This window comes from Sus scrofa, chromosome 9, assembly GCF_000003025.6.
Source record: "Sus scrofa isolate TJ Tabasco breed Duroc chromosome 9, Sscrofa11.1, whole genome shotgun sequence".
In the NCBI taxonomy this organism is placed as follows: domain Eukaryota; kingdom Metazoa; phylum Chordata; class Mammalia; order Artiodactyla; family Suidae; genus Sus; species Sus scrofa.
The window spans coordinates 33,040,092-33,063,702 of NC_010451.4; the positions used below are offsets into that span (position 1 = coordinate 33,040,092).

Sequence of the window (23,611 nt, forward strand, 5' to 3'; positions counted from 1 at the left end):
TTAACACTAAATTGCGAGGGTATACAGGATTAAAAGTTATAAAGTAGTATTTATTATACTGAATGCTATTACAGTTTTTTTTTAATATCTGACTTCGAGTTTTTGAAATATGAATTTCCCCCTATACTGTTTCGGTCAGGACAAGAACTGAAAAAGAGAAATAATCTTGAATCCAGAATGAACAAGTCTTGCTATATGTATTTTCCCACACATAAAAAGAAAGTTCTGTAACTTCCCAAGAGATTGTAACTTGAACTAAACACTGAAATACTATCAAAACTCATGTGCATATTTGGAAGAAGTTTTTAGTCATTGGGAATCAAGCATGCATTTCTTTTCTCTGTATCACAAGCTGTTACAAATACTTTTACTATTAACATTGGAACAGAAGCCCTCCTGTTCTGTTACTGACTGGCAGGCAGAAATGACGGGGAGGAAATGGGAAATGGTTCAGGGTCTCGGAATTCCCCTGGCTGCCTAATTAAGTGGCTTGTTATTTGGAAGTTTTTTTTGAAATATTTGCCCCCTGGAGTTCCCCTGAGAGAAGAAAGCATCCGATATCATTGACAATGAGTGTCTTCACAGAACATAAATTAAAAAATTCTCCTGCCGCCATTCAACTAATACTGCATGCAACTGTCTGTCTTCACCCCATTGCTAAAGAGGGGGCTGGAAAACGTCCCTGACTAGTAAAGGTAGTATTTTGTATTTACAATTTTTTTCTGACAGTTAACTTTTAAAATGTGATGGACAAATGGGCTCCTTTATGGTTCGTGTACGATTTACATATACACACATCTACATAAATGTATATATTCCGTTCTAGCCACATTCAGAAAAAAGGGGGAGTGAAGCCTGGCCTGAAACACCGTGTTCACTTTGCTAGTGATGAAAATAGGACACTTTTCGTTAATGCATTCGTCTCCAGAAGAGAAAAACAGAAAAGATAGTGATTATATAATAGATATGCCCCCCAACATTATAGAATCAAGGCTTCAAAATTAATCTGAGGCTGTTCTGCTTTCCAACACTTGGCTTTTTTCCCATCCCCAGGGCCAGCTGTGGAAGGTTGACGCCAGGCAGCTGCAAAGGGGAAATGGTTACAGCTGTTTACTTAGTTGCAGCCGAAACGCCTCCGGGCTGACTCCACCCTCAAACGCCGTCATCCACGCCGAGGGGAGGGTCCCATTGGAGGAATCCGGCCGGGAACTAATCCCGGCGAGTCGACGTGGGGAGAGGTTCGCCACCCGCGCCCGGGCGTTTCCCCAGGGCTTCCAAAGATTCAAACTCGACGGCTCTCGCCACGTCCCGCTCAGGAGGATGAGAGGGACAGCGAGGGAAAGTGCTCTCGCAGCGAGATTGAAGATTAGCACACCAAGCTCACGCCCAGCCCTGCCTTCCCCTGAGGGCTGACCGCGCGCTGGGTCCCGCTCTCCGCCCACAGACTCCGGGGCGCCCTCGCAGAGGGAGTGACGCGCACCCGGTCGGCGCGCTGACGTCATCGTGCGTCTGCGTGGGCCCTGAGCGGGCGGGGGGGGCCCCAGGAGCTCTAACTGCGCAGCCCAGCCGGCAGTTCAGCCCGCGTCGTTGCTCCCGGGACTGTGGAGGCTCCTGGTGGCACTGCTGTTTCGTGTTGGACGCGTCTGCCCTGTGGTGAGTGCAGGTCCTTCCGGACCCAGGCCTCGCGGGGCTGGGTCGGGGCGCGCAGGCCGCGGGGCCTGCCTTCCCCGAGACTGCAGTTGGGCTGGGGAGGACAGGGCCGGGAGTCGGGGGTCGCAGGTAGCAGTTAGCTCTTTGCTACTCTACTGTCGAAGATGCTTTTGTTTAATTCGGAAGCTCCAGTTCCAAGACATGCTGTCGAAAATAATTTTTTTAATTGACCTGTTTACAAGTCTACTCTGGCCGCTTCTCACTTTTCTGGCCCTTGGCCTTTGGCCAAGATGTTTTAAGAGTTTTTGCAGGGTTTTAAACTTAACCCTCGGTATTCCTTTATTTAATATATTCAAACGGAGACAGTAACGTATCGGCGAGATCTCTTGTTTCAGATAGGTACAACCCCGCTTTGCCACTTTAGTATTCTATTGTATATTGCGAGAAATAACTCGGGGAAATTAATAAAATTCCATAATTTCTCTTCTTTTTCCTTGCAGTCTGTCTCCTTCCCCTTCCCCCCAGCCACAGTTTGCCTAAAGAGGGCAAATCCTGTACAGTTCCTGCAGATTAAAAATATGCAAAGATAGGACCTCAAGTCCTTGTGTAACGGAGGCATTCATTCAAGCGGTCACATTCCCAAGGCCAGTGTTTCATAGGCCATTGTGCTGTGTTTTGTTTTGTGAGTTGCTTTCTGCGAATTGTTGCTTTGGAATTGTGAAGGCATTGTATTCACGAGTTCCTGGTGAATTTTAACTCTTAGTAGTTTTTTTGCCTAGTTCTGGAGAGACTTGACATTAAGAAATAACGTTATTGTCTGGATAACTGCTGTACTGTTGATGATGGGTGCAGTCTATTTTTCACCCTCCCTTTTTACCGCTAGCAAATTGCCATAGATAATTATCCTTAAACTAAATTATAAGTTGTCACCAGAAGAGGGGAGGAGGAGTTCCCGTTGTGGTGCAGTGGAAACGAATCCAACTAGGAACCATGAGGTTGTGGGTTCGATCCCTGGCCTTGCTCAGTGGGTTAAGGAGGTCTCAGACGCGGCTCGGATCTGATGTTGCTGTGGCTGTGGTGTAGGCCGGCAACTATAGCTCTGATTGGACCCCTAGTCTGGGAACCTCCTTATGCCCCGGGTGGCCCTAAAAAGCGCGCGCACACACACACACACACACACACACACACACACACACACAAGAAGAAGAATAGGGGAGGAGACCAGGGGCGAAGTATTTTACTATGTCCATCTGTCTTCAAAGTAGTACATAAAAAAAAAAAAATGTGTACTTATTGCTAAGGGGAGTATACTGCATTTATTTTAAAAGGCTTTGCAATTAATTTTGGTGACAAATTGCTGGAATTAAGATGTATTATTTAGGAGTTCCCGTCGTGGCGCAGTGGTTAACGAATCCGACTAGGAACCATGAGGTTGCGGGTTCGTCCCTGCCCTTGCTCAGTGGGTTAACGATCCGGCGTTGCCGTGAGCTGTGGTGTAGGTTGCAGACGCGGCTCGGATCCTGCGTTGCTGTGGCTCTGGCGTAGGCTGGTGGCTACAGCTCCGATTCAACCCCTAGCCTGGGAACCTCCATATGCTGCGGGAGCGGCCCAGAAATAGCAACAACGACAAAAGACAAAAAAAAAAAAAAAAAAAAAAAAGATGCATTATTTAAAGTATAAGTCACTTTTAGAATTTACTGAATAAATTGAGAAAATTATAAACTGTATTTACTGTGAGAATATGGTTTTCTAAAATAGCTTTTGTTTTTTCTTTTCAGATTTACAGTCCTGAAGAGTCTACTTTTGCCCTCTCATTTTTTCCCATTGAAGTAATAAATCCAGTTGTGGAGACTCAGAAACTTTATGAAGGGATATAGTTTGCATTCTGTGCAATGTAATTTTGTGTATGAATTATATTTTTAATTTATGAAGGGTTTTCAGAAAGAAGGCTAGTAGGGTTAATTATTGGTACATTACGCATGAATAGTGATTCTGTTGATAATGCAGTATCTTCTTAGGCTTATGTGTTAACACTAGAAAGGACAAACTGTATCTTGATAAATATTTACCTTTAATTACAAAATGAGTAATATACATGCATGATTCTTAAACAAAAAAAGTTAATTTTTTAAGAAAGTTTCTCCTGTGAAAATTTTATGGTTAACTAGTTAAATTTATGGAGAAAATACCCTCAATTGATCAAGTGTAATAAACTGTTTGCAAAGTTAGGAAGAAAAACAACATAATGATGCTGCAGGTAATGGAAACAAATATAGACAATATTTAACAAAGATGGAAGAGTTATCAGTTTTTGAAGGAAGCAGAATTCATTTCCTTTGACATCACACAGGCTTCAAGAAAGCTAGTAGGTATTGACATCCCCGAAAGTTGTTAGCTGAAGCTAATTTAACCTTCTTAAGTAAATACTGCGTTGGTAAACTGTGAAATTAGCTTTTAGATAATGCGACCATATGGAGACTTTAATTCTTTTTTACTAGAATAAAAGATTTTTTAAAGTATCATACTAAAGTGCTGGTAGGGAAAGAAGCCTGCATTTAGTTTTTTTCCTCTTGTAGAATAATAATTAATTGGCTTTATAACCAGGCTTTGTAACTTATAACCAAAGGCAAATTAAAGGCATAATTTAGGTATTCTATGCTTGTTTAGAATTTTGGGACTATAAACCTCTGTTTTAACATTTTCAGAAGTGTGTTAGCTTCTTTCATGCTGTTAGGTTAGTATTGTACCAAATAATGAGCAAATAGCACCGGAGTTGTATAATCCCAGAGTATTAAGTAGTGTCTTGGTAGTTAGGAGATTCATCCTCCTGAGTATAAACTCAGATCTAAATCTAGTAAGGAAGGTTTAGTGAATTTTATATAAGTGGAGCCTATCATTTGATTCTTTTTCATGATAAAAATCTAGTGTGATGAGAAGAGAAATTTCACGTGAAGGATTTTAGCCATCAAAAAGTACAATCACTTATGCACAAAACTATCTCCCAAGACTTGTCCCAGGTCCCTCGTATTGAAAAATTAAGAGTGTGATGGAAGATAGCACGATCTTGTCAAATTGGACAGTTGGCAACAAACAAAAAATGAAATATGACTTTTCCTGTGAACTCTACCGAATGTCTACATATTCGGCTTTCCCTGCTGGAGTTCCTGTCTCAGAAAGGAGTCTTGCTCGTGCTGGTTTTTATTACACTGGTGTGAATGACAAGGTCAAATGCTTCTGTTGTGGCCTAATGCTGGATAACTGGAAACAAGGAGACAACCCTATGGAAAAGCATAAACAGCTATATCCTAGCTGTAGCTTTGTTCAGAATCTAGTTTCTGTCACTTGTCTGGAATCCACCTCTAAGAATGCTGCTTCTTCAATGAGAAATAGTTTTACACATTCGTTGTCGCCCACTTTGGAACATGGTAACACTTCCAGTGCTTCCTATTCCAACCTTTCACCAAACCCTCATAATTCTAGAGCAGTTGAAGACTTCTCCCCACTGAGGACTAACCCCTACATTTATGCGATGAGTACTGAAGAAGCCAGATTTCTTACTTACCAAACGTGGCCATTAACCTTTTTGTCACCATCAGAATTGGCAAGAGCAGGCTTCTATTATATAGGACCTGGAGATAGAGTAGCCTGCTTTGCCTGTGGTGGGATGCTAAGTAACTGGGAACCGAAGGATGATGCCATGTCTGAACACCGGAGACACTTCCCTAACTGTCCATTTTTGGAAAATTCTCAGGACACACTGAGGTTTAGCATTTCAAATTTGAGCATGCAGACACATGTGGCTCGACTGAGAACTTTTATGTATTGGCCATCTACTGTACCAGTTCAGCCTGAGCAGCTCGTAGGCGCTGGTTTCTATTATGTGGGTAAGAAAATGTTTAGCTATACATTTTATCTGGTTCATTTTGATTTATATATCAGAAGGCCTGTGCATTCAGTTTTATTCTTGTGTTTTCTTTAGGTCGCAATGATGATGTCAAATGCTTTTGTTGTGATGGTGGCTTAAGGTGTTGGGAATTAGGAGATGACCCCTGGGTAGAACACGCCAAGTGGTTTCCAAGGTAATTGTTTTAAAAGGTATTTCTATACAAAACTCTGCTTAAAAGAAGTAGGCATGGAGTTGTCTTGTGGCACAGTGGGTTAAGGATCTGGCGTTGTCACTGCAGCGGCCTGCATTGCTGCTCTGGTGCAGGTTCAACCCCTGGCCTGTCGTTGGCCTGGAAACTTATACATTCCCCAGCTGTGGCCAAAAGAAGAAAAAAAAACTAGGTGTGCTGGCATGATTAAGTTTACATTTCAGTGTAACAGAGCTTCTTTATACTCTTAGGGAATTAGGCTTTGAAAACACCAAATTGTGACATTTTAGTGGAAAATGTAGAGAATTCTGTGATCTCTTCTTTTGTAAGCTGTGTATTCAGGATATAATTTAATATTCTTAGATGACTCACTTAACAATTACGGCCATACGTTTCGTTTGTATATTTTTCATTTTGCTTTAAAGAAGACTTAAGGATCATAAAAATATGTAAAAAAAAAGAAGGAAAAAGATAAGGTGAAAGGAGAAAAGAAGGATGGATCTAGTAATAGGACAAATATAAATATGCATAGAATAAAAAAGCTAATTATATAATCAGAATTACATCTGATAATAATTATATTTTTTCTATACAATTTTATCTTGTGCTATGTCACTTATCTCCCTTTAGTCTCTTTTGTTTCTGCTAGTATCTCCTGTGTTTTACTATAGCCTAGAAAGAATTTAGAGGCAGTGTTGTTGTTGGAAATTAATTATATCTTTTGTTACTGAGTCGCTGTGTGAACTTGGACAAGTCATGTGACCGCTTTGAACCTTTCTTCATCTGTAAAATGAAAGAGTTGGACTAGACAATATTGTTTTTTTTTAATTGTAAAATGTACATAAAATTTGCCATTTTAACCATTTTAAAGTATACAGTTCTGTGGCATTAAGTATATTCACATTGTTCCTCATTCATTACCACCATCTATTTCTAGACTTTTATCTTCCCAAACTGAATCTTGTACTCATTTCATTAATTCCTAATATCTCCCTCTCTCTCCCCCCATTTCCTGGTATCCACCATCTACTACTTTCTGTCTCCATGAATTCGACTATTCTAGGAACTTCGGAACTTTATATAAATGGAATGATACTATATATAAATTATGTTTTGACTTGAGTGCCTTTCACAGTAATGAGGAATCTCTTGAACCTCTTTAATACAATATATCAAAATAAACTTTGACTTTCTGATTCTGAAAAGTGATATATATGTATATTTTAAGTTGTTTTTGTGGGAAAAAGGCATGTCGTATATTCAGAATTTTAAGTGATCTCATTATGCTTGGCTCTATGACATTATGTATATATAATTTGAAATTTAACACTGTATTAAGACAAAAACAGCTTTCCAATGACAGTGTTTCAATTGCTACAGTTTGTCCTTTATAAAACAAAACAAAACAAAATCTTGGTTTATTTCTATAATTTGTGTTTTGTTTTAAATGGTTAAATAAAGGAAAAGGCCAGGAATGATTTTTGTAAACACTCCTGAAAACAGCAAATTTCAACAGTGGGTAGTCTTTAATCTCAGAAAATGTAAAGTTAAAATGGGTGATCATTGTCACTGTATTTTAACACAGTTTATTTATTCATTTATCAAATATTTGGGTGCCTATTGGACACTATTCCCCCCTTAAAATTTTTAGTAATAATCATTCAAAAGAAGAGATAATAAGGTTTACATTTCTATATACCAAAGGAATTTCCTTTTTCATGTATTGGTATTTACATGGCAGCATGAAGTCTAAAATGAAAAATCAAGCCAAAGGAAACAGAAAAACCAAATTAAAATAAAAGGCAAAAATTTTGCTGCTGTTACATATGAGGTTGAAAATGAAATCAAAGGGCAGACAAATGCTGGTTTTTGCAGCAGACCAGTGAAAATGCTGGGATTTATGACAATGGAGCATGATAATTCATGACAATAACAGTGTTATTTGGAGTGGAAGCAAGATTCCTAGAAGTAAGTAGTTGGAAGTAATGATGGGAAATCAACCAGAGATCATCATGAGGATCTTTTTTCCCCTTCTAGTATTTTTTTTTCTTTGTCTTGTCCTTTTTTTTTTTTTTTTTTTTTTTTTTTTTTAAGGGCCGCACCCATGGCATATGGAGGTTCTCAGGCTAGGGGTCTAATCAGAGCTGTAGCTGCCGGCCTACACCAGAGCCACAGCAATGCCAGATCTGAGCCGCATCTGTGACCTACACCACAGCCCATGGCAATGCCAGATCCTGAACCCACTAAGCGAGGCTGGGGATTGAACCTGCAACCTCATGGTTCCTAGTTGGATTCGTTTCTGCTGCACTGCCACAGGAACTCCCCCTTCTAGTATCTTTTTTAAAATTGAAATATAGTCGACAGACAATATTATGGTAATTTCATGTGTACTATGTGGTGACTTGACATTTGTGTACATTATGAAACAATTACTACAAGTCTAGTAACCATCTGTCCCCACACAGAGCTATTGCAGTATTATTGGCTATATTCATATATTATATTACATTCCTATGGCTTATTTTATAACTGAGGTTTGTACCTCTTAATCCCTTTCATTTTATCCCTTTTTCCTTGTATCCCCATGGATACTATTTTAAATGCTGGGGATATTGCAGTGAATAAGACAGACAAAAATCTCTGTCCTCATAGAATTTATTGGAGAAGGGGAAATATGGGCAGTGCTCATTACATTTCCTGTCTTTAGTCATTATGAATATAAGCTAGTCAATCCCAGAATAAAAATAATTTAGAACTATATATAGTTCAAGAACAGTGAAAACCAGCTGTGTTTTCTGAGTGATGAGCTTGAGTCTTAAGCCTGCTTGTAGGATTTCTACTAATTCTACCCATTCACCAGTTGAAGAACATTTGGGTTATTTCCAGTTTGGAGCTATAATGGATAAAGCCACTCTAAACATTAATAAACCTTTGTGGACATATGTTTTTGTTTTGCTTAGGTAAATACGTAGGAGCGGGATTAGTGGGTTGGATGGCAAGTTTTTTCATAACTTTATAAGAAACTGGTAAATTGTTTTCTGAAGGGGCTGTACCATTTTATTCTTAGTTCCCACCAGCAAAGTATGAGCCCTCCAAGTGTTCCACATTCTTACCTATACATGGTATTGTCAGTCTTTTTGATTTTAGTCATTCTTATTTATTTCTTTATTTTACAGTCACACCTACGGCACATGGAAGCTCCCAGGCTAGCGGTCAAATCGAAGCTGCAGCTGCCAGCCTGTGCCACAGTCTCAGCAACATGGGATCTCTGCTGCATCTGCGACTACACCACAGCTTGTTGCAACGCTGGATTCTTAACCCACTGAACAAGGCCAGGGACTGAACACACATCCTCATGGATACTAGTTGGGTTCATTACTGCTGAGTCACAATGGGAACTCCTGATTTTAGCCATTCTAATAGATGTGTAGTGGTATTTCACTGTGAGTTTAATTAGCATTTCCTTAATGATTAATGATGGTGAGCTGCTTATTTGCCATCTGTATACTGTTGTACCTCAGTATCGGTGGGGGATTGGTTGGTCCCAGGACACTGCCAAGGAGTCCCCTCAGGAAACCAAAATCCAGGGATGCTCAAGTCCCTTATATAATGGCTTGTACAGTCGGCCCTCTGTATATAGGTTTCTCCATCTTTAGAACTGTATTTTCTTTGGTGAAGTGTCTGTTCAAATCTTTTTACCATTTCAAAGTTTTTTTAAACTAAGTTTTGAGAGTTCTTTATATATTCTGGATAGAAGATCTTTATCAGATGTATTTTGCAAAGTTGCAGTCTGTGGCTTGTCCTCACTTTTTTTTAACACTGTCTTGTTGAACAGAAGTTCTGAATTTTGATGATGTCAGTTTATCAGTTTTGTCTTTGAGGGATAATGCTGTTGGTTTCTTAGCTAAGAAATCTTTAAGGACAAAAAGATTTTCTCCTGTGGTTTCTTCTACAAGTTATTTTGTTTTAGGTTTTATATTTAGGCATATGATTCATTTTTTATTTTTGTATATAGTGTGGGCCTGTAGATCAAGCCTCATTGTTTTTTCTATGTGTGTTTTATATATATATACATACACACTATATATATACATTGTATATGTATGCACTCTCTATATATACACACTACACACACACACACACACACATTTTGCTTTTTAGGGCCGTACCTGCAGCATATGGATGTTCCCGGGCTAGGGGGTTGAATTGGAGCTACAGCTTCAGGCCTACGCCACAGCAGTGTGGGATCTGAGCTGTGTCTTCAATTATACCACAGCTTGTGGCAACGCCAGATCCTTAACCCACTGAATGAGGCCAGAGATTGAACCTGCATCCTCATGGATACTAGTCAGGTTCGTTACTGCTGAGCCACAGCGGAAACTCCCTGTATATGTATATTGGGTTGTTTAGTACTTTTTGTTGAAAAATCAAGGACCAGAACAGAAACAGATGTTATGTGAACTTCCTGGAACACCTTTGAGAAATTATAGTGGTCTAAAAACAGGTATTCGGGAAACACTCACATTATGTGTGGATAAAAATACTTGATTCTGTATATTTTGGAGGGAGGGTTTGTGCTTCAAATGTAATGGAAGAGTGGACACTGGAGAAAGATTAGCAGTTATTTTGTGAAACATCACATTTTAGGAATACTAAATTGTAGTTCCTGAAACTATGTTAAGTGCCCAAAGTAAAAAATTATCTAGAACAGCATTTTTCAAGCCTTTAGCTTATGCTCTTTTGAGATCCAGATCCTTTTATTGTGGTTATTGTGCTAATGCAATTAAATAGAAAATATTGGAATGCATCAATGCATAGTAAGAGTCTGTAATGTTTTATGAGAATTTTGTTCTTGTTAGCTGTATATGTATATTAGATTATGAAGCAGAATGTTTGTACAATGGGGCATAGTCAGAGTTTGAAAGCCACTTTTCTAGAATGATCAGATTATATTTTTGGTATAAAAGAATTAAATTTTCCTCTTATGTTTGAGGTGTGAGTTCTTGATACGTATGAAAGGGCAGGAGTTTGTTGATGAAATTCAAGCTAGATATCCTCATCTTCTTGAACAGGTAAATATGCTTTTATAATTGGTGACATTGAATTCTCTAAGTAATAATTACAAATTATGATTAGAAGTGATATTTACATCTGTTTTCTCATTAATTATAGTTACATGTTTTGTGTACATCTTAAAGGCACTTTTAGGCCTTTTTTTCTAACTAATTTTTGTTTAGGGGCTTTTAAAAAAAGACTTTTTCAGAAACAGACTTACAGACATAAAGAACAGACTTGTGGTTGCCATGGGGTGGGGTGGGGAGTGGGATGGACAGGGAGTTTGGGGTTTGTAGATGCAAACTATTATATTTAGAATGGATAAGCAGTGAGGTCCTGCTGTATAGCACAGGGAACAATACCCAATCTCTAGAGAGTTCCTGTTGTGGCTCAGTGGGTTAAGAACCCATCATAGTGTCTGTGAGAAAGCAGGTTGGATCCCTGGCCTTGCTCAGTGGGTTCAGGATCCAGCGTTGCTGCGAGGTGCTGCAATAGGTCACAAATGTGGCTCAGATCCAGCATTGCTATGGCATGGGCTGGCAGCTACAGCTTAGATTCAGCTCCTAGCCCCAGGAACTTCCATATGCTGCAGTTGTGGCCTTTAAAAAAACAAAAACAAAATCAAAAACAAAAAAAAAAAACCCGGAGTTCCCGTCGTGGCGCAGTGGTTAACGAATCCGACTAGGAACCATGAGGTTGCGGGTTCGGTCCCTGGCCTTGCTCAGTGGGTTAACGATCCGGTGTTGCCGTGAGCTGTGGTGTAGGTTGCAGACGCAGCTCGGATCCCGCGTTGTTGTGGCTGTGGCGTAGGCCAGTGGCTACAGCTCCAATTTGACCCCTGCCTGGGAACCTCCATGTGCCGCGGAGCGGCCCAAAGAAATAGCAAAAAGACAAAAAAAAAAAAAAAAAAAAAAACCAATCCCTTAGGGTAGACCATGATGGAAGATAATATAAGAAAAGGAATCAATATATACATACATACATATATATGTGTGTGTGTGTGTGTGTATGTATATGACCGGGTCACTTTGCTGTATAGCCGAAATTGGCAAGACATTGTAAATCAACTATACTTCAGTAATTTTTAAACAAGACTTTTAAAAAATTTTTTGAAAAATCACTCAACTTGCCACTGTGCAAATACGTGATGGGATTGGTGGAGTCTTAGCATCTCCTCCATCTTTTTGAGAAAAACAAGCAAAAAATAACTTGTTACAGGTTTGGACCATCTGAGAATGATTCAGCTGAAATACGACTTTCTAAGTGGAATAAGAAACCATAAATACTTGTTCCTGCTTTCCTGAAACTAGAGAAATCCTTGAATTCTATTTTTTGGGGGGGAGGGGCACACCTGTGGCATATGGAAGTTCCCAGGCTAGGGATGGCATTGGAACTGCGCTTGCTGGCCTAAGCCCAAAGCCACAGCAACATGGGATCTGAGCCAGGTCTGCCAACTACACTATAGCTCAGGGCAACACCAGATCCTTAACCCACGGAGCAAGGCCAGGGATCGAACCCAAACCCTCACAGACACTATGTCGGGTCCTTAATTCACTGAGCCACAAAGGGAACTCCTTTGAATTCTAATTTGGAATAAGGTGAAGTTTAATGAAATTTTTTATGGTAATTAAGGTAAAACATAGCAAAGTGAGGTTACTATGTAAATGACCTGGTTTTCAAAAGCATGTGTACAGTACTTAAGATAAACTTAATGTTGCTTTCTTCAGATTATTTGCGATTTCTGATTTTACCTGTTGTTTTTTCTCTTATTACATAGCTGTTGTCAACTTCAGATACTTCTGGCAATGAAAATGCTGATCCACCAAGTATGTATGAAAATGTTCCAAATATAGAATGGTATTTTTTAATGAGAATATTAAGAATGAAAGTATGTGAACAAAGGGTTTCTGAGGTGATAGAAAAAATTGCTAGGAATTGTGTATCTACTAAGATTCATGACAGTTTTAGAGGATTCTTGGAAATATTCTAGTTTTTGTTTTTAAAGTGCTGACCTTCCAACTGGGGAGACAAGACAGATGCAAAAGAATAACCATAATAAATACCTCAAAGAATACCAAATGAGAGGAGCAAATAATAAATCCTCCAAAGAGGAAAAGTTAGCTATAAACTAGCATGTTTGAAAAGACCCAGTTCACATGATTTGAGAATTGGGCTAAATATTAGCTTATGTGCCAGGTAAGTAGTATTTTAGTGTAAGGATAGGAAATATATCTTCTGATTATAATTTAATTGTAGTCACATCTGTCATTTAGTGTACACTATTATTCAGGTCCACTGTTTCCTTATCAATTTTTTCTCTGGATGGTGTATCCAGTGTTGAAAGTGGGGTGTTGAAGTCCTCTACTATTATTGCATTGTTTTCTGTTTCTCCCTTTAGTTTATTGCTTTAAATATTTTGGAGTTCCCGTCATGGTGCAGTGGTTAACGAATCCAACTAGGAACCATGAGGTTGCGGGCTCGATCCCTGCCCTCCTCGGTGGGTTAACGATCCGGTGTTGCCGTGAGGTGTGGTGTAGGTCGCAGACATGGCTCGGATCCCGCGTTGCTGTGGCTCTGGTGTAGGCCAGTGGCTACAGCTCCGATTCGACTCCTAGCCTGGGAACCTCCATATGCCGCGGGAGTGGCCCAGGAAATGACAAAAAGACAAAAAATAAAAATAAATATTTAGCTGCTCCAGTGTTTGGGGCATATATTTTATAATTGTTTTATATACTTTTGATGAATTGACCCCTTTATCAGTGTATATAGTGACCTTATTTGTCACTGATTTTGACTGCACGTCTATTTTATTTTATGTAAGTATAGCACCTCTCTTTTGATTACCACTTGCATAGAACATCTTTTACTATCTTTTCCCTTTCAGCCTCTCTTTGTCCTTAAAGCTAAAGTGATTTTTTTTTTTTGTTTTTGGTTGTACATGTGGCATGCAGAAGTTCCTGGGCCAAGGATCCAGTGTGAGCCACAACAGTGACAATGCCAGATCCTTAACCTTCTGAGCCACCAGGGAACCTCCAAAGTGATTCTTTTGTAGGCAGCATATTGGATCTTGTGTTTTTTTAATGCCCACACCTGCAGCATATGGAAGTTCCCAGGCTAGGGGTCCTATCAAAGTTACAGCTGCTGGCCTACACCATAGCCACAGCAACACCAGATCAGAGCCACACCTGCAACCTACACTGCAGCTTGTGGCAACACCAGGTTTAACCCACTAAGTGAGGCCAGGGATTGAACCTGCATCCTCATGGACACTATGTTGGGTTCTTAACCCAGTGAGCCATAATGGGAACTGCGTGGTCTTATTTTTTTTTTTTTTTTTTTGTGTCTATTATTTTTTTTTTTTTTTTTTTTTTTTTTTTTTGCTATTTCTTTGGGCCACTCCCGCGGCATATGGAGGTTCCCAGTCTAGGGGTCGAATCGGAGCTGTAGCCACTGGCCTACGCCAGAGCCACAGCAACGTGGGATCCGAGCTGCGTCTGCAACCTACACCACAGCTCACGGCAACGCCGGATCGTTAACCCACTGAGCAAGGGCAGGACCGAACCTGCAACCTCGTGGTTCCTGGTCGGATTCGTTAACCACTGCGCCACGACGGGAACTCCCATTCTCTGTCTTTTGACTGGAGAATTTAGTCCCTTTACTTTTAATTATTGATATTGTAATTATTGGTATATTAGGACTCATTATGACTTTAATTGTTTTCTGACTTGGTTTTTTGTTTTTTTGTTTTGTCTTTTTTTTGTTGTTGTTTTTGTTTTTGTCTTTTTTGCCATTTCTTGGGCCGCTTCTGTGGCATATGGAGGTTCCCAGGCTAGGGGTCTGACCGGAGCTGTAGCCGCCGGCCTACGCCAGAGCCACAGCAATGCAGGATCCGAGCCACGTCTGCAACCTACACCACAGCTCATGGCAACGCCGGATCCCTAACCCACTGAGCAAGGCCAGGGATCGAACCTACAACCTCATGGTTCCTAGTCAGATTTGCTAACCCGCTGTGCCATAATGGGAACTCCTTGTTTGTCTCTTTTACTATCTTCCTTTCTGATTAATTTCTGTAGTAGTGTAATTTAATTTCTCTTTATACTTGGTGTATCTGCTATAGGTTTTTCTTTGTGTTTAGACCGTAAAGCTTACATAAAATATAGATATAATAATCTGTTATTATTTCTTCAAATAAGCTATCTCCCCTTTTCTCTAGTATTCCCATCATATGAATGTTTATTTGCTTGGTGGTGTCTCATAATTCATGTAGGTTTTCTTTCCTCTTTTTCATTATCTTTTTTTTTGTTGTTCCTGTAACTGGCTGATTTCAGATCTCTGAGTTATCTGATTTCTTTCTTCTGTATCATTAAGTCTGTTGTTGAAGCTCTCTATTGAATTTTTCAGTTCTGTCCGTATATTCTTCAGCTCCAGGTTTTATGTTTGATTCTTTTTTATGTTTTCTCTTTCTTAATTAAATTTCTGGTTTTGTTCATGCTTTGTTATCTTCATTTCATTTAGTTTATTTTGTTCTCTTGAATTTTTTTTCGTTTCTTTAAGGTGATTTGATTGAGTTCATTGTCAGACAAATCATAGATTTCATTTCTTTGGGGTCACTTTTGGATTTGTTTCCTTTGATGGTGTCATATGTACCTGATTTGTGTGATACATGTAGTTTTGCCTTGGTGTCTGTGCAGACACCTCTTCCAGTCTTTATTGACTGGTTTTGGCAGGTAAAGACCTTCTTCTTTCAGTCCTGATGGATATGGAGCTGTTTCTGGTCTGTGGCTGGGACCACAGTCGGGGATTTCATCTCCTTGGTACAGGCCAGTCTTCTCAAAATGGCTTTCATTGGTCTTGCAATATACTGTGGCTTCATAATCCTACATCTGAATCCCAAAGCCTCGCACAAAGGCCCTTGTATCTGTGGATAGATTCCAAATTGTTGTTGAGTGGGATACAAGTGGGAAACAGCATAACTGACAGTCTTGCTGTCATTACTCTCATCCCTCTTAAGGTATCTTCTTCACTTGGCTTTCCAGACACCACATTCTTGGTTCTCCTATTGCCCTGGTTGATCATGAATAATTTTCCTTGGTGGTTACTCCTTTTTCAAATCTCTAAATAATGGAGTATATCTCAGTGTTCAGCCCAGATTTCTGCATTTCCTGAGCTCCAGACTGGCAGGTCCAACTACCTGTTTAAATCTCTACTTGGTTATAACGGGTGTCTCAGGTTAATGTGACCAAAGCAGACATTTTCTTCCTGTCCTTCATCCCTTATATTTGCTTTTTCTCTGGTCTTCCCAACTCAGTTAAAGGCATCCACTTGCTAAGGTCAAAAGTTGGCCTAAGTTAGGCATCATCTCCGATTCCTCCTTTGACTATGTATATTTAACCTATTAGAAGTCCTTTCATTTCAGCTTTCATAATATGTCCCAGATCTTACCACTTCTTTCTATCTCCACCACTGTCTACATGATCTGAGCTGCCATCACCTGTCATAAAATCCTAATAGGTCTCCCTGATTCCGTTTTACCTCACTAAAATTTATCACAGAGTTGCCACAGTCATTCTTTTTTGAAAAAACAGATCAGATTTCATCAGTCTTCTGCTTAAAACCCTCGTAGAACATTCTAGCAAAATATAAACTCCTCGAAAGGCTGTACAAAATGTAAACTCCTTGAAAGGCTGAATCACCTTCTTCTCTGACTTTCTACCATATTTCGATTTCTTGCCTATGTCAAGCTTTTTCTTGACTATGTCAAGCTATGTCAAGCTCAAGCCTTTTTCCTGACTTGAAGCGTTCACACTTGTGTTCTCTTTGCCTGGAAGATGTCTTTCAGTATTCCCATAGCTCACTCCTTATCATTCAAATGTTTTGTCCTGGGGTTCTCTTCAGACAGGCTTTTCACGTATGTTTGATCAAAGGAGCAAATACATGTTATGTTTATATTTATTATAAAACACTTTTCCAGCAGATGGCAGTAAAGTGTCTTGAAGAGTGATGTCTTTTCGTAATTTTCACAGAAGTGCTGTGTTAGCTAACATTGACCCTGTCATTAGAAAATGCTTCCCTAATCACTCTATGTAAATTGTAGTCCTATTTCCTAGTTTGTTTTAATAACCTTAACACCCTTAGCATTGCTTTATTTTCTTCAGAATATCTGTCAATATCTGAAATCATGCTACTTCGTTAATCACATTTTTACCACATTTTTAGATGTATTTTGTGTGAACTAGTCTCCCATTTTACTGTTCTTCCCATCTTTGTTTGCTTTATTCTCTCTGCCTCATTTATCCACCTCTCTAGAGCCTGTCCATCCTTCAAATCCAGACTCTAATGCCACCTTTTCCGTGAAGTCTTTTGTCAGTTCCCCACTTTTCTAGCTGAATTGAGATAATTTCTCACCTCTAAATTTGTGTAGCATCTCAGTTTTCAAAAATAGCTGTACATTAGAATTGTTTGGGGAATTTTTAGAAGATTCCAATGCTCCATCTCTAGAGTTTCTAATTAACTAGGTGTAGGACGTAGCATGGAAAGTAGTATCTCAAAAGTATAGCCTGTTACTACACTCTCATTTGATCCTTATCAGGTTCAAACTTTTGTTGGAGTTGTAGATTGTTACATATAGCCTAATTTACTTTACCAGGATATAACCAGCAGTGAAGATTGTGTCATAGTCATTATAGTTCTGTGTATTTCTATATTCATGGAATTTACACAAATATGTCTTTTAAAATAGTTGTTCATTTTGGGCCTGGAGAAAATTCTTCAAATGATGTAGTCATGATGAATACACCTGTGGTTAAAGCTGCCTTGGAAATGGGCTTCAGTAGAAGCCTGATAAAGCGGACAATTCAGAGTAAAATCCTAACAACTGGAGAGAATTATAAAACAGTTAATGATATTGTGTCAGCACTTCTTAATGCTGAAGATGAAAAAAGAGAAGAAGAGAATGAAAGACAAACTGAAGAAACAGCCTCAGGTACTTGGGAATGGTGGTCACCTGCATTCTTTCTCAGTGGGGCTCATAGGACTGTCTCAGATGATGCAGGAGAGTGCCATCCCCATCTAGCCACTGACTGCTGTTGGCAGCCACCAGTTGTTTCCAAATTTCACATCCCCTTTTCCACCGTGGGCAGTGTATTACCCTAGTTGAGAACCACTGACTATAATTTTTTTCTGAATGTTTAGTTTCCAAGAAGATCCTTGATTTATGTTCATCAGAAGATTTTAGCATAACTTCTTTCTTTAGTGATATTGCATTTCTTCCTCAAATATAGCAGATATAAACTATTTTGAAAAAGCAAGATTTTAAAGTTGGGTTCATGTCTTAAGTTCCTTCAAATCATATTCTTAAAATGGTATTTGACTGTAATCCTTGCTTAGTGATACTTACACAAAAAAATAGAACCCAGGATGAAATCCCAGGGTTCGATGAGAAGCACCAAACCCAAAGATAGTAGAGAGCTGATTTTGGTATTCATCCAGATTGTGTTAAGCCTCAGAGTCCCAAACAGGTCTTTTGGAACAGGTCCTTCAACAAATAAGAATTGAGAATGAGCACCTGTGCCAAACACTCGTGGTGCTTACTTTCAAGGAGCTTATAGACTAGCTCTGGATACTAGTATGCCAAAGTTAGGGTTAAAAAGCCAGCAGAGGAGTTCCTGCTGTGGTGCAGCAGGTTAAGTATCTGGTGTTGTCTTTGTGGTGACTGGAGTTTGGTCCCCAGCCCAGTGCAGTGGGTTAAGGATCTGGCATTGCCACAGGTGTGGCATAGGTCACAGCTGCAACTCGGATTTGATCCCTGGCCCCAGAACTTCCATATGTCGTGGGTGTGTCTGAAAAAAGGAAAAAAAAAAAAAAAAAAAAAGCCACCAGGGGTGAAGGTTGCACATATAATATAAATTGGAGTATTGGGTTGGAAGAGACCTTTTCTGTTTAAGCTTGTAAGTAATGATAAAAATAGTAGGAGAACCTTATTGTGTGGCCATGTAGCAAAATGTTTAAAGTTTGATTTCTGTTTGAGATAGATTTGTGTTTAAATCCTGGCTCTGTCAGCAGGTTGGCAATATATTTAATCAGACCTCAGTTTTCTTATCTGTAAAGTGGGAGTGATAATAGTACAAGTTGCATGGGGTGGCTGTAAAATTAAATGAGGTGTTACAAATAAAGCAGTTTAGTCCAGTGCCTAGCACATCAAAAAATTTTTTTAGGTGGATTGATTTAGGAAGTGGGAGGGTCTTTGTGACACAAAGGGTCTGAAGAGAGTGAAAAGATTTAAGATTTATTAACCAGTAATAAGACACAGGTTAAATGAAATCTCTGTTCATAATCTAGTCACTATAGTTATATGGACTTACTTGTACTTTGTAAGGTTCAGAGAATAGTCTCAAATTACTGATTTGAAATTATTTCTTCGTAAGAGAAAAAAGTCAAATAAGGAACAGGGAGGAAGTGTTTAGGGTGCTGATAAGAGAAGATCACTGATATCTAGACTAGAATGGGAAGTTAGCAAAGCCAGGAGGCAGCTCTTGTGTTAGTAGAGTGGGGATAATGTGGAGATACTACCTCAGGTGAAGGATAGATTTGTTAGTAGTGAGGGAGTTAAAAGTAGAAGGATCTAACTTGTGGTCACAGAAGGGAATTTCATAATTCTGAGATGACTAGAGCATTTCACTTCCAGAGAAAAGTAAAAGAGGAAGGAAAACAGTCTTTTTGTTTTAAAACAACTCTTCAATAGACTTTTTTATTTCTCATTAAAATTGTACGGAAAGCAGGCAATAAATATGATTGGGACATCAGAAGGAGGAACTTTTTGAAAACTACGTCAGAAATTCATGCCCCTATTCCATAAATGTAGAATATTTAACTATAGATTTTGTGTGACTGGAGGTTAAAGGAGGAAACATTACTTAAAAAAAAAGATGAGTGCTTGCTTCTGCCGCACATATACTAAAATTGGAACGATACAGAGAAGATTAGCATGGCCCCTGTGCAAGGATAACATGCAAATTCATGAAGGGTTCCATATTTTTACTTATATCTGGAATCTAATGTATGGCACAAATGAACCTTTCCACAGAAAAGAAAATCATGGACTTGGAGAATAGACTTGTGGTTGCCGAGGGGGAGGGAGTGGGACGGATTGGGAGCTTGGGGTTAATAGATGCAGATGATTGCCTTAGGAATGGATAAGCAATGAGATCTTGCTCTGTGGCACTGGGAACTTTGTCTAGTCACTTATGATGGAGCATGATAATGTGAGAAAACAGTATATACATGTATGTGTAACTGGGTCACCTTGCTGTACAGTGGAAAATTGACAGAACACTGTAAACCAGCTATAATGGAAAAAAAAATCATTGTATATAAAATAAAAAAAAAGATTAGGCTTGATTCACATGCAGTTTTTGTTTTTGGGTTTTTTTCCGGCTGCGGCATGGGTAAGTTACCAGGCAAGGGATAGAACCTGCGCCACAGCAGTGACAATGCCAGATCCTTATCTTCTACCAGGGAACTCCTATGCAGGTTTTTTTGCTATAAACCTAGACATTTATATGTCTTAGATATTGTGTTAAAATACTTCACATGTGTTAAACTCATTTAGCCCTTGTAACCCAGTTTACAGATGAGGAATCTGAGGTGGGCGGAGGCACATAGTAAGTGGCTAAGCCAGCTTGGAGATACAGTTCTGTCATCACTCTTTAACACTGCTTACTGCTTCTTAAACATGGAGGTGAAAACACTAATCTAGGAGTCCTGGTTCTACAACTGATTCTTTATGTGACCTTGAACAAGCCACTCATTCTCTCCTGAGTCTTTCTCCTTATCTGAAAATTAGAAGCAGTCATAGCTGTCTTGTTTAATTGGTAAGATCTTTTTATCAAATGAGGTAATTTATATGAAAATGCTTATAAAAAAGTAAAGTGATATAATGCAAGGAGAAGTCAGTATTAATTCCATGGTGGCAAGGTTGGCAAATTTATACTGTTCTCTAAAATTTTCTGCTTACTTTCTATAGAGTAAAACAGTGTTCTAAGACAAGAATCTAAAAAGTGACAAAAACAACCCATGCGTGTACTATGTAATATGTATCTTAACTAAATCTTCTGAACGTTTTTCAAGTGACAGACATTAGATTGCAGACAAATAATTTTGTCTTTCTTTTTCGAGCTATTAGTGTCTGAATTGTTCATAGGATTGGTTGTTGGTAACTATATGTATGTAATTGGAATGGTTTATAATCTAATGGATTTTTTCTTTTTTTCTTTTTTTTTAAACATGAAGATGATTTGTCGTTAATTCGGAGGAATAGAATGGCGCTCTTTCAGCAGTTGACATGCGTGCTTCCTATCCTGGATAGCCTTTTAAAGGCCAGTGTGATTAATAAACAGGAACATGATATTATTAAACAGAAAACACAGATACCTTTACAAGCAAGAGAACTGATTGATACCATTTTAGTTAAAGGAAATAGTGCTGCCAACATCTTCAAAAACTGTCTTAAAGAAATTAACTCTACGTTATATAAGAACTTATTTGGTGAGTTTGTTGGTAAAGTTATTTTAGAAATTCTTGGAATTATGTTCATCTTTGTATTTGGCAAACAAAATTAATCAAGCTAGTTTATACATTTAACTTGTTCTAAAAAGTTGAAGTCTTTTATTGCCCAAGTAGAATGGCTAAATTCTGATGATATATAGCTGGAATCTATGTTCAGTATATAATAGATGGAAAAAAATAGGTAATAGATGGAAAAAAATAGGTTATAGATGAAGCAGTCTTATATTTTGTAGAGTGATGCCTTTAAAACAATTTTTTTTAATTAAGGTGTAGTTGATTTACAATATTAGTTTCGGATGTACAGTGCAGTGATTCAGAATTTTTACACATTATACTCCACCTCTAGTTATAAAATATTGGCTGTATTCCTGTGCTGTACAATATATCCTTGTAGCTTGTTTATTTTATTCACAGTAGTTTGAATCTCTTAATCTCCTGCCCCCGCACTGGTAACCAGTAATTGGTTCTCTATGTTTGTTTCTTTTTTTTTTTTGTCTTTTTGCCTTTTCTAGGGCTGCTCCCACGGCATATGGAGATTCCCAGGCTAGGGGTCCAATCGGAGCCGTAGCCACCGTCCTGCGCCAGAGCCATGGCAGTGCGGGATCCGAGAGTGTCTGCAGCCTACACCACAGCTCACAGCAATGCCGGATTGTTAACCCACTGAGCAAGGGCAGGGATCAAACCCGCAACCTCATGGTCTCTAGTTGGATTCGTCAGCCACTGCGCCACGATGGGAACTCCTATGTTTGTTTCTTTTTTGTTATATTCACGTAGCTGGTGTTATTTTTTAGATTCCACATGTAAGTGATAACAGTATATGTCCTTCTCTTTCTGACTTATTTCACTAAGCACAATACCCTCCAGGTTCAGCCATGATGTTGCACATGGTAAAATTTCATTTTTTTTTTATGGCTGAATTGTTAGAGTGATGCTTTTTTTTGTATTTTTTCTTTCCTCAGTGGAAAAGAATATGAAGTATATTCCAACAGAAGATGTTTCAGGTAAAAACAAAATCAAGACTTAATACCAATATGAAATATTACCCTTTTATTATTATTTTTTAATGGGAGGTAAAGTACAAACTTCATCTCACTAAAATTTTTGTTGTTGCTAGGTTTGTCACTGGAAGAACAACTGAGAAGGTTGCAGGAAGAAAGAACTTGTAAAGTGTGTATGGACAAAGAAGTTTCTATTGTATTCATTCCTTGTGGTCATCTGGTAGTATGCCAGGAATGTGCCCCTTCTCTAAGAAAATGCCCTATCTGCAGGGGTATAATTAAGGGTACTGTTCGTACATTTCTCTCATAAGAGAAAAACAGGCTATATATTAGTCTATATATAAAAGTCTTTAAAATGTTATAACATTTGAATCTATCTGAAATAAAAATAATTGTTGGTTGTTTAATTAGTAATATTTGTATTCTCTTCTGCTTTCTCTGGTACTAGTAATCTTGTTTTCAAAACAGTATCATACATAATATTTAATCTTAATCTCTGTTTATGTGAAAGGAAGATTTATGTTTGAGCTATATTAGTGTACATGTATGGACACAGAAGTTAAAGGAGTAGTCTTAATGCTCTTAGGTACCATTTTAGGAGTGGCTGGATTTGGTATCTTTCTGAAAGCCTTGAGTCCTACTCTTGAGTGTAGTTGACAGGAACTGGAAGCCAGGAACTCTGGAGTTTATCACAGTTAATAGTGCCAAGTTCTCATTGGTGTTTTTTCACTTGTGTTGTAAAATACAGGTTTTTCTCTTATGGTAAAAAAGCTTTTCCCTAATGTGAGAAAGAAACATCTTTATATAGGTCTTTAAAAAAATTTCAATCATCACATTTTTTCTTTTAATTTAAAGAATAATTTCCATAAGCTTCATAGGGTTATAAGGATGATAATGTACATGAGCATAGTACTTGTCACATTGTAATCACAGATGCTAGCTATTAAATAAAAAATTGTATTCATGGAACAAATTACCAAGAAGTATTTTTTAACAGTAATGGGATTTATGAGAATTTCCTTTAGATGACAATATCAGTCTAGTTGCTTTGTATAATATTGGTATTATTTGAATTAAAAATCCGTATCAGAAATTCTAAACAAATGAAATTAGATAAATCTGGAGTTCCATTGTGACTAGGGAGTTAAGGATCTGGCATTGTCACTGCTGTGGCTTGGGTTGCTGCCATGGCATAGGTTCAATCCCTGGCCTGAGAATTTCTGCATGTTGGGGGCATGGCCAAAAAGAAAA

The 23,611-nt window shown here is 38.6% G+C and overlaps 1 protein-coding gene across 4 annotated transcripts; it reads left to right on the plus strand.

Annotated features, from left to right (window-relative positions):
• LOC100622859 (baculoviral IAP repeat-containing protein 2) lies at positions 1,501-22,774 on the plus strand. Of its 4 annotated transcripts, none has more exons than XM_013979323.2 (10): positions 1,516-1,653; positions 3,429-3,544; positions 4,657-5,534; positions 5,630-5,729; positions 10,738-10,816; positions 12,577-12,625; positions 17,539-17,781; positions 21,087-21,341; positions 22,322-22,363; positions 22,477-22,774. In XM_013979323.2, exons 3-10 carry the CDS (start codon positions 4,697-4,699, stop codon positions 22,668-22,670), a joined length of 1,800 nt encoding a protein of 599 aa, XP_013834777.2. In that variant the 5' UTR covers positions 1,516-1,653; positions 3,429-3,544; positions 4,657-4,696; the 3' UTR covers positions 22,671-22,774. The 4 variants fall into 4 exon arrangements, with proteins under 4 accessions (XP_013834778.2, XP_013834777.2, XP_020918367.1 ...); XM_021062708.1 differs by adding an exon at positions 2,151-2,332 and having other exon boundaries at positions 1,517-1,653; positions 3,429-5,534; XM_021062709.1 differs by adding an exon at positions 2,151-2,294 and having other exon boundaries at positions 1,517-1,653; positions 3,429-5,534.

Coding starts and splice junctions, on each gene's coding strand:
- LOC100622859 (XM_013979323.2), top strand. CDS start 4,697: ATGGAAGATAGCACGATCTTGTCAAATTGGACAGTTGGCAACAAACAA. Junction 5,535..5,629: donor CGCTGGTTTCTATTATGTGG/GTAAGAAAATGT, acceptor TGTTTTCTTTAG/GTCGCAATGATGATGTCAAA. Junction 12,626..17,538: donor TGAAAATGCTGATCCACCAA/GTATGTATGAAA, acceptor CTTTTAAAATAG/TTGTTCATTTTGGGCCTGGA.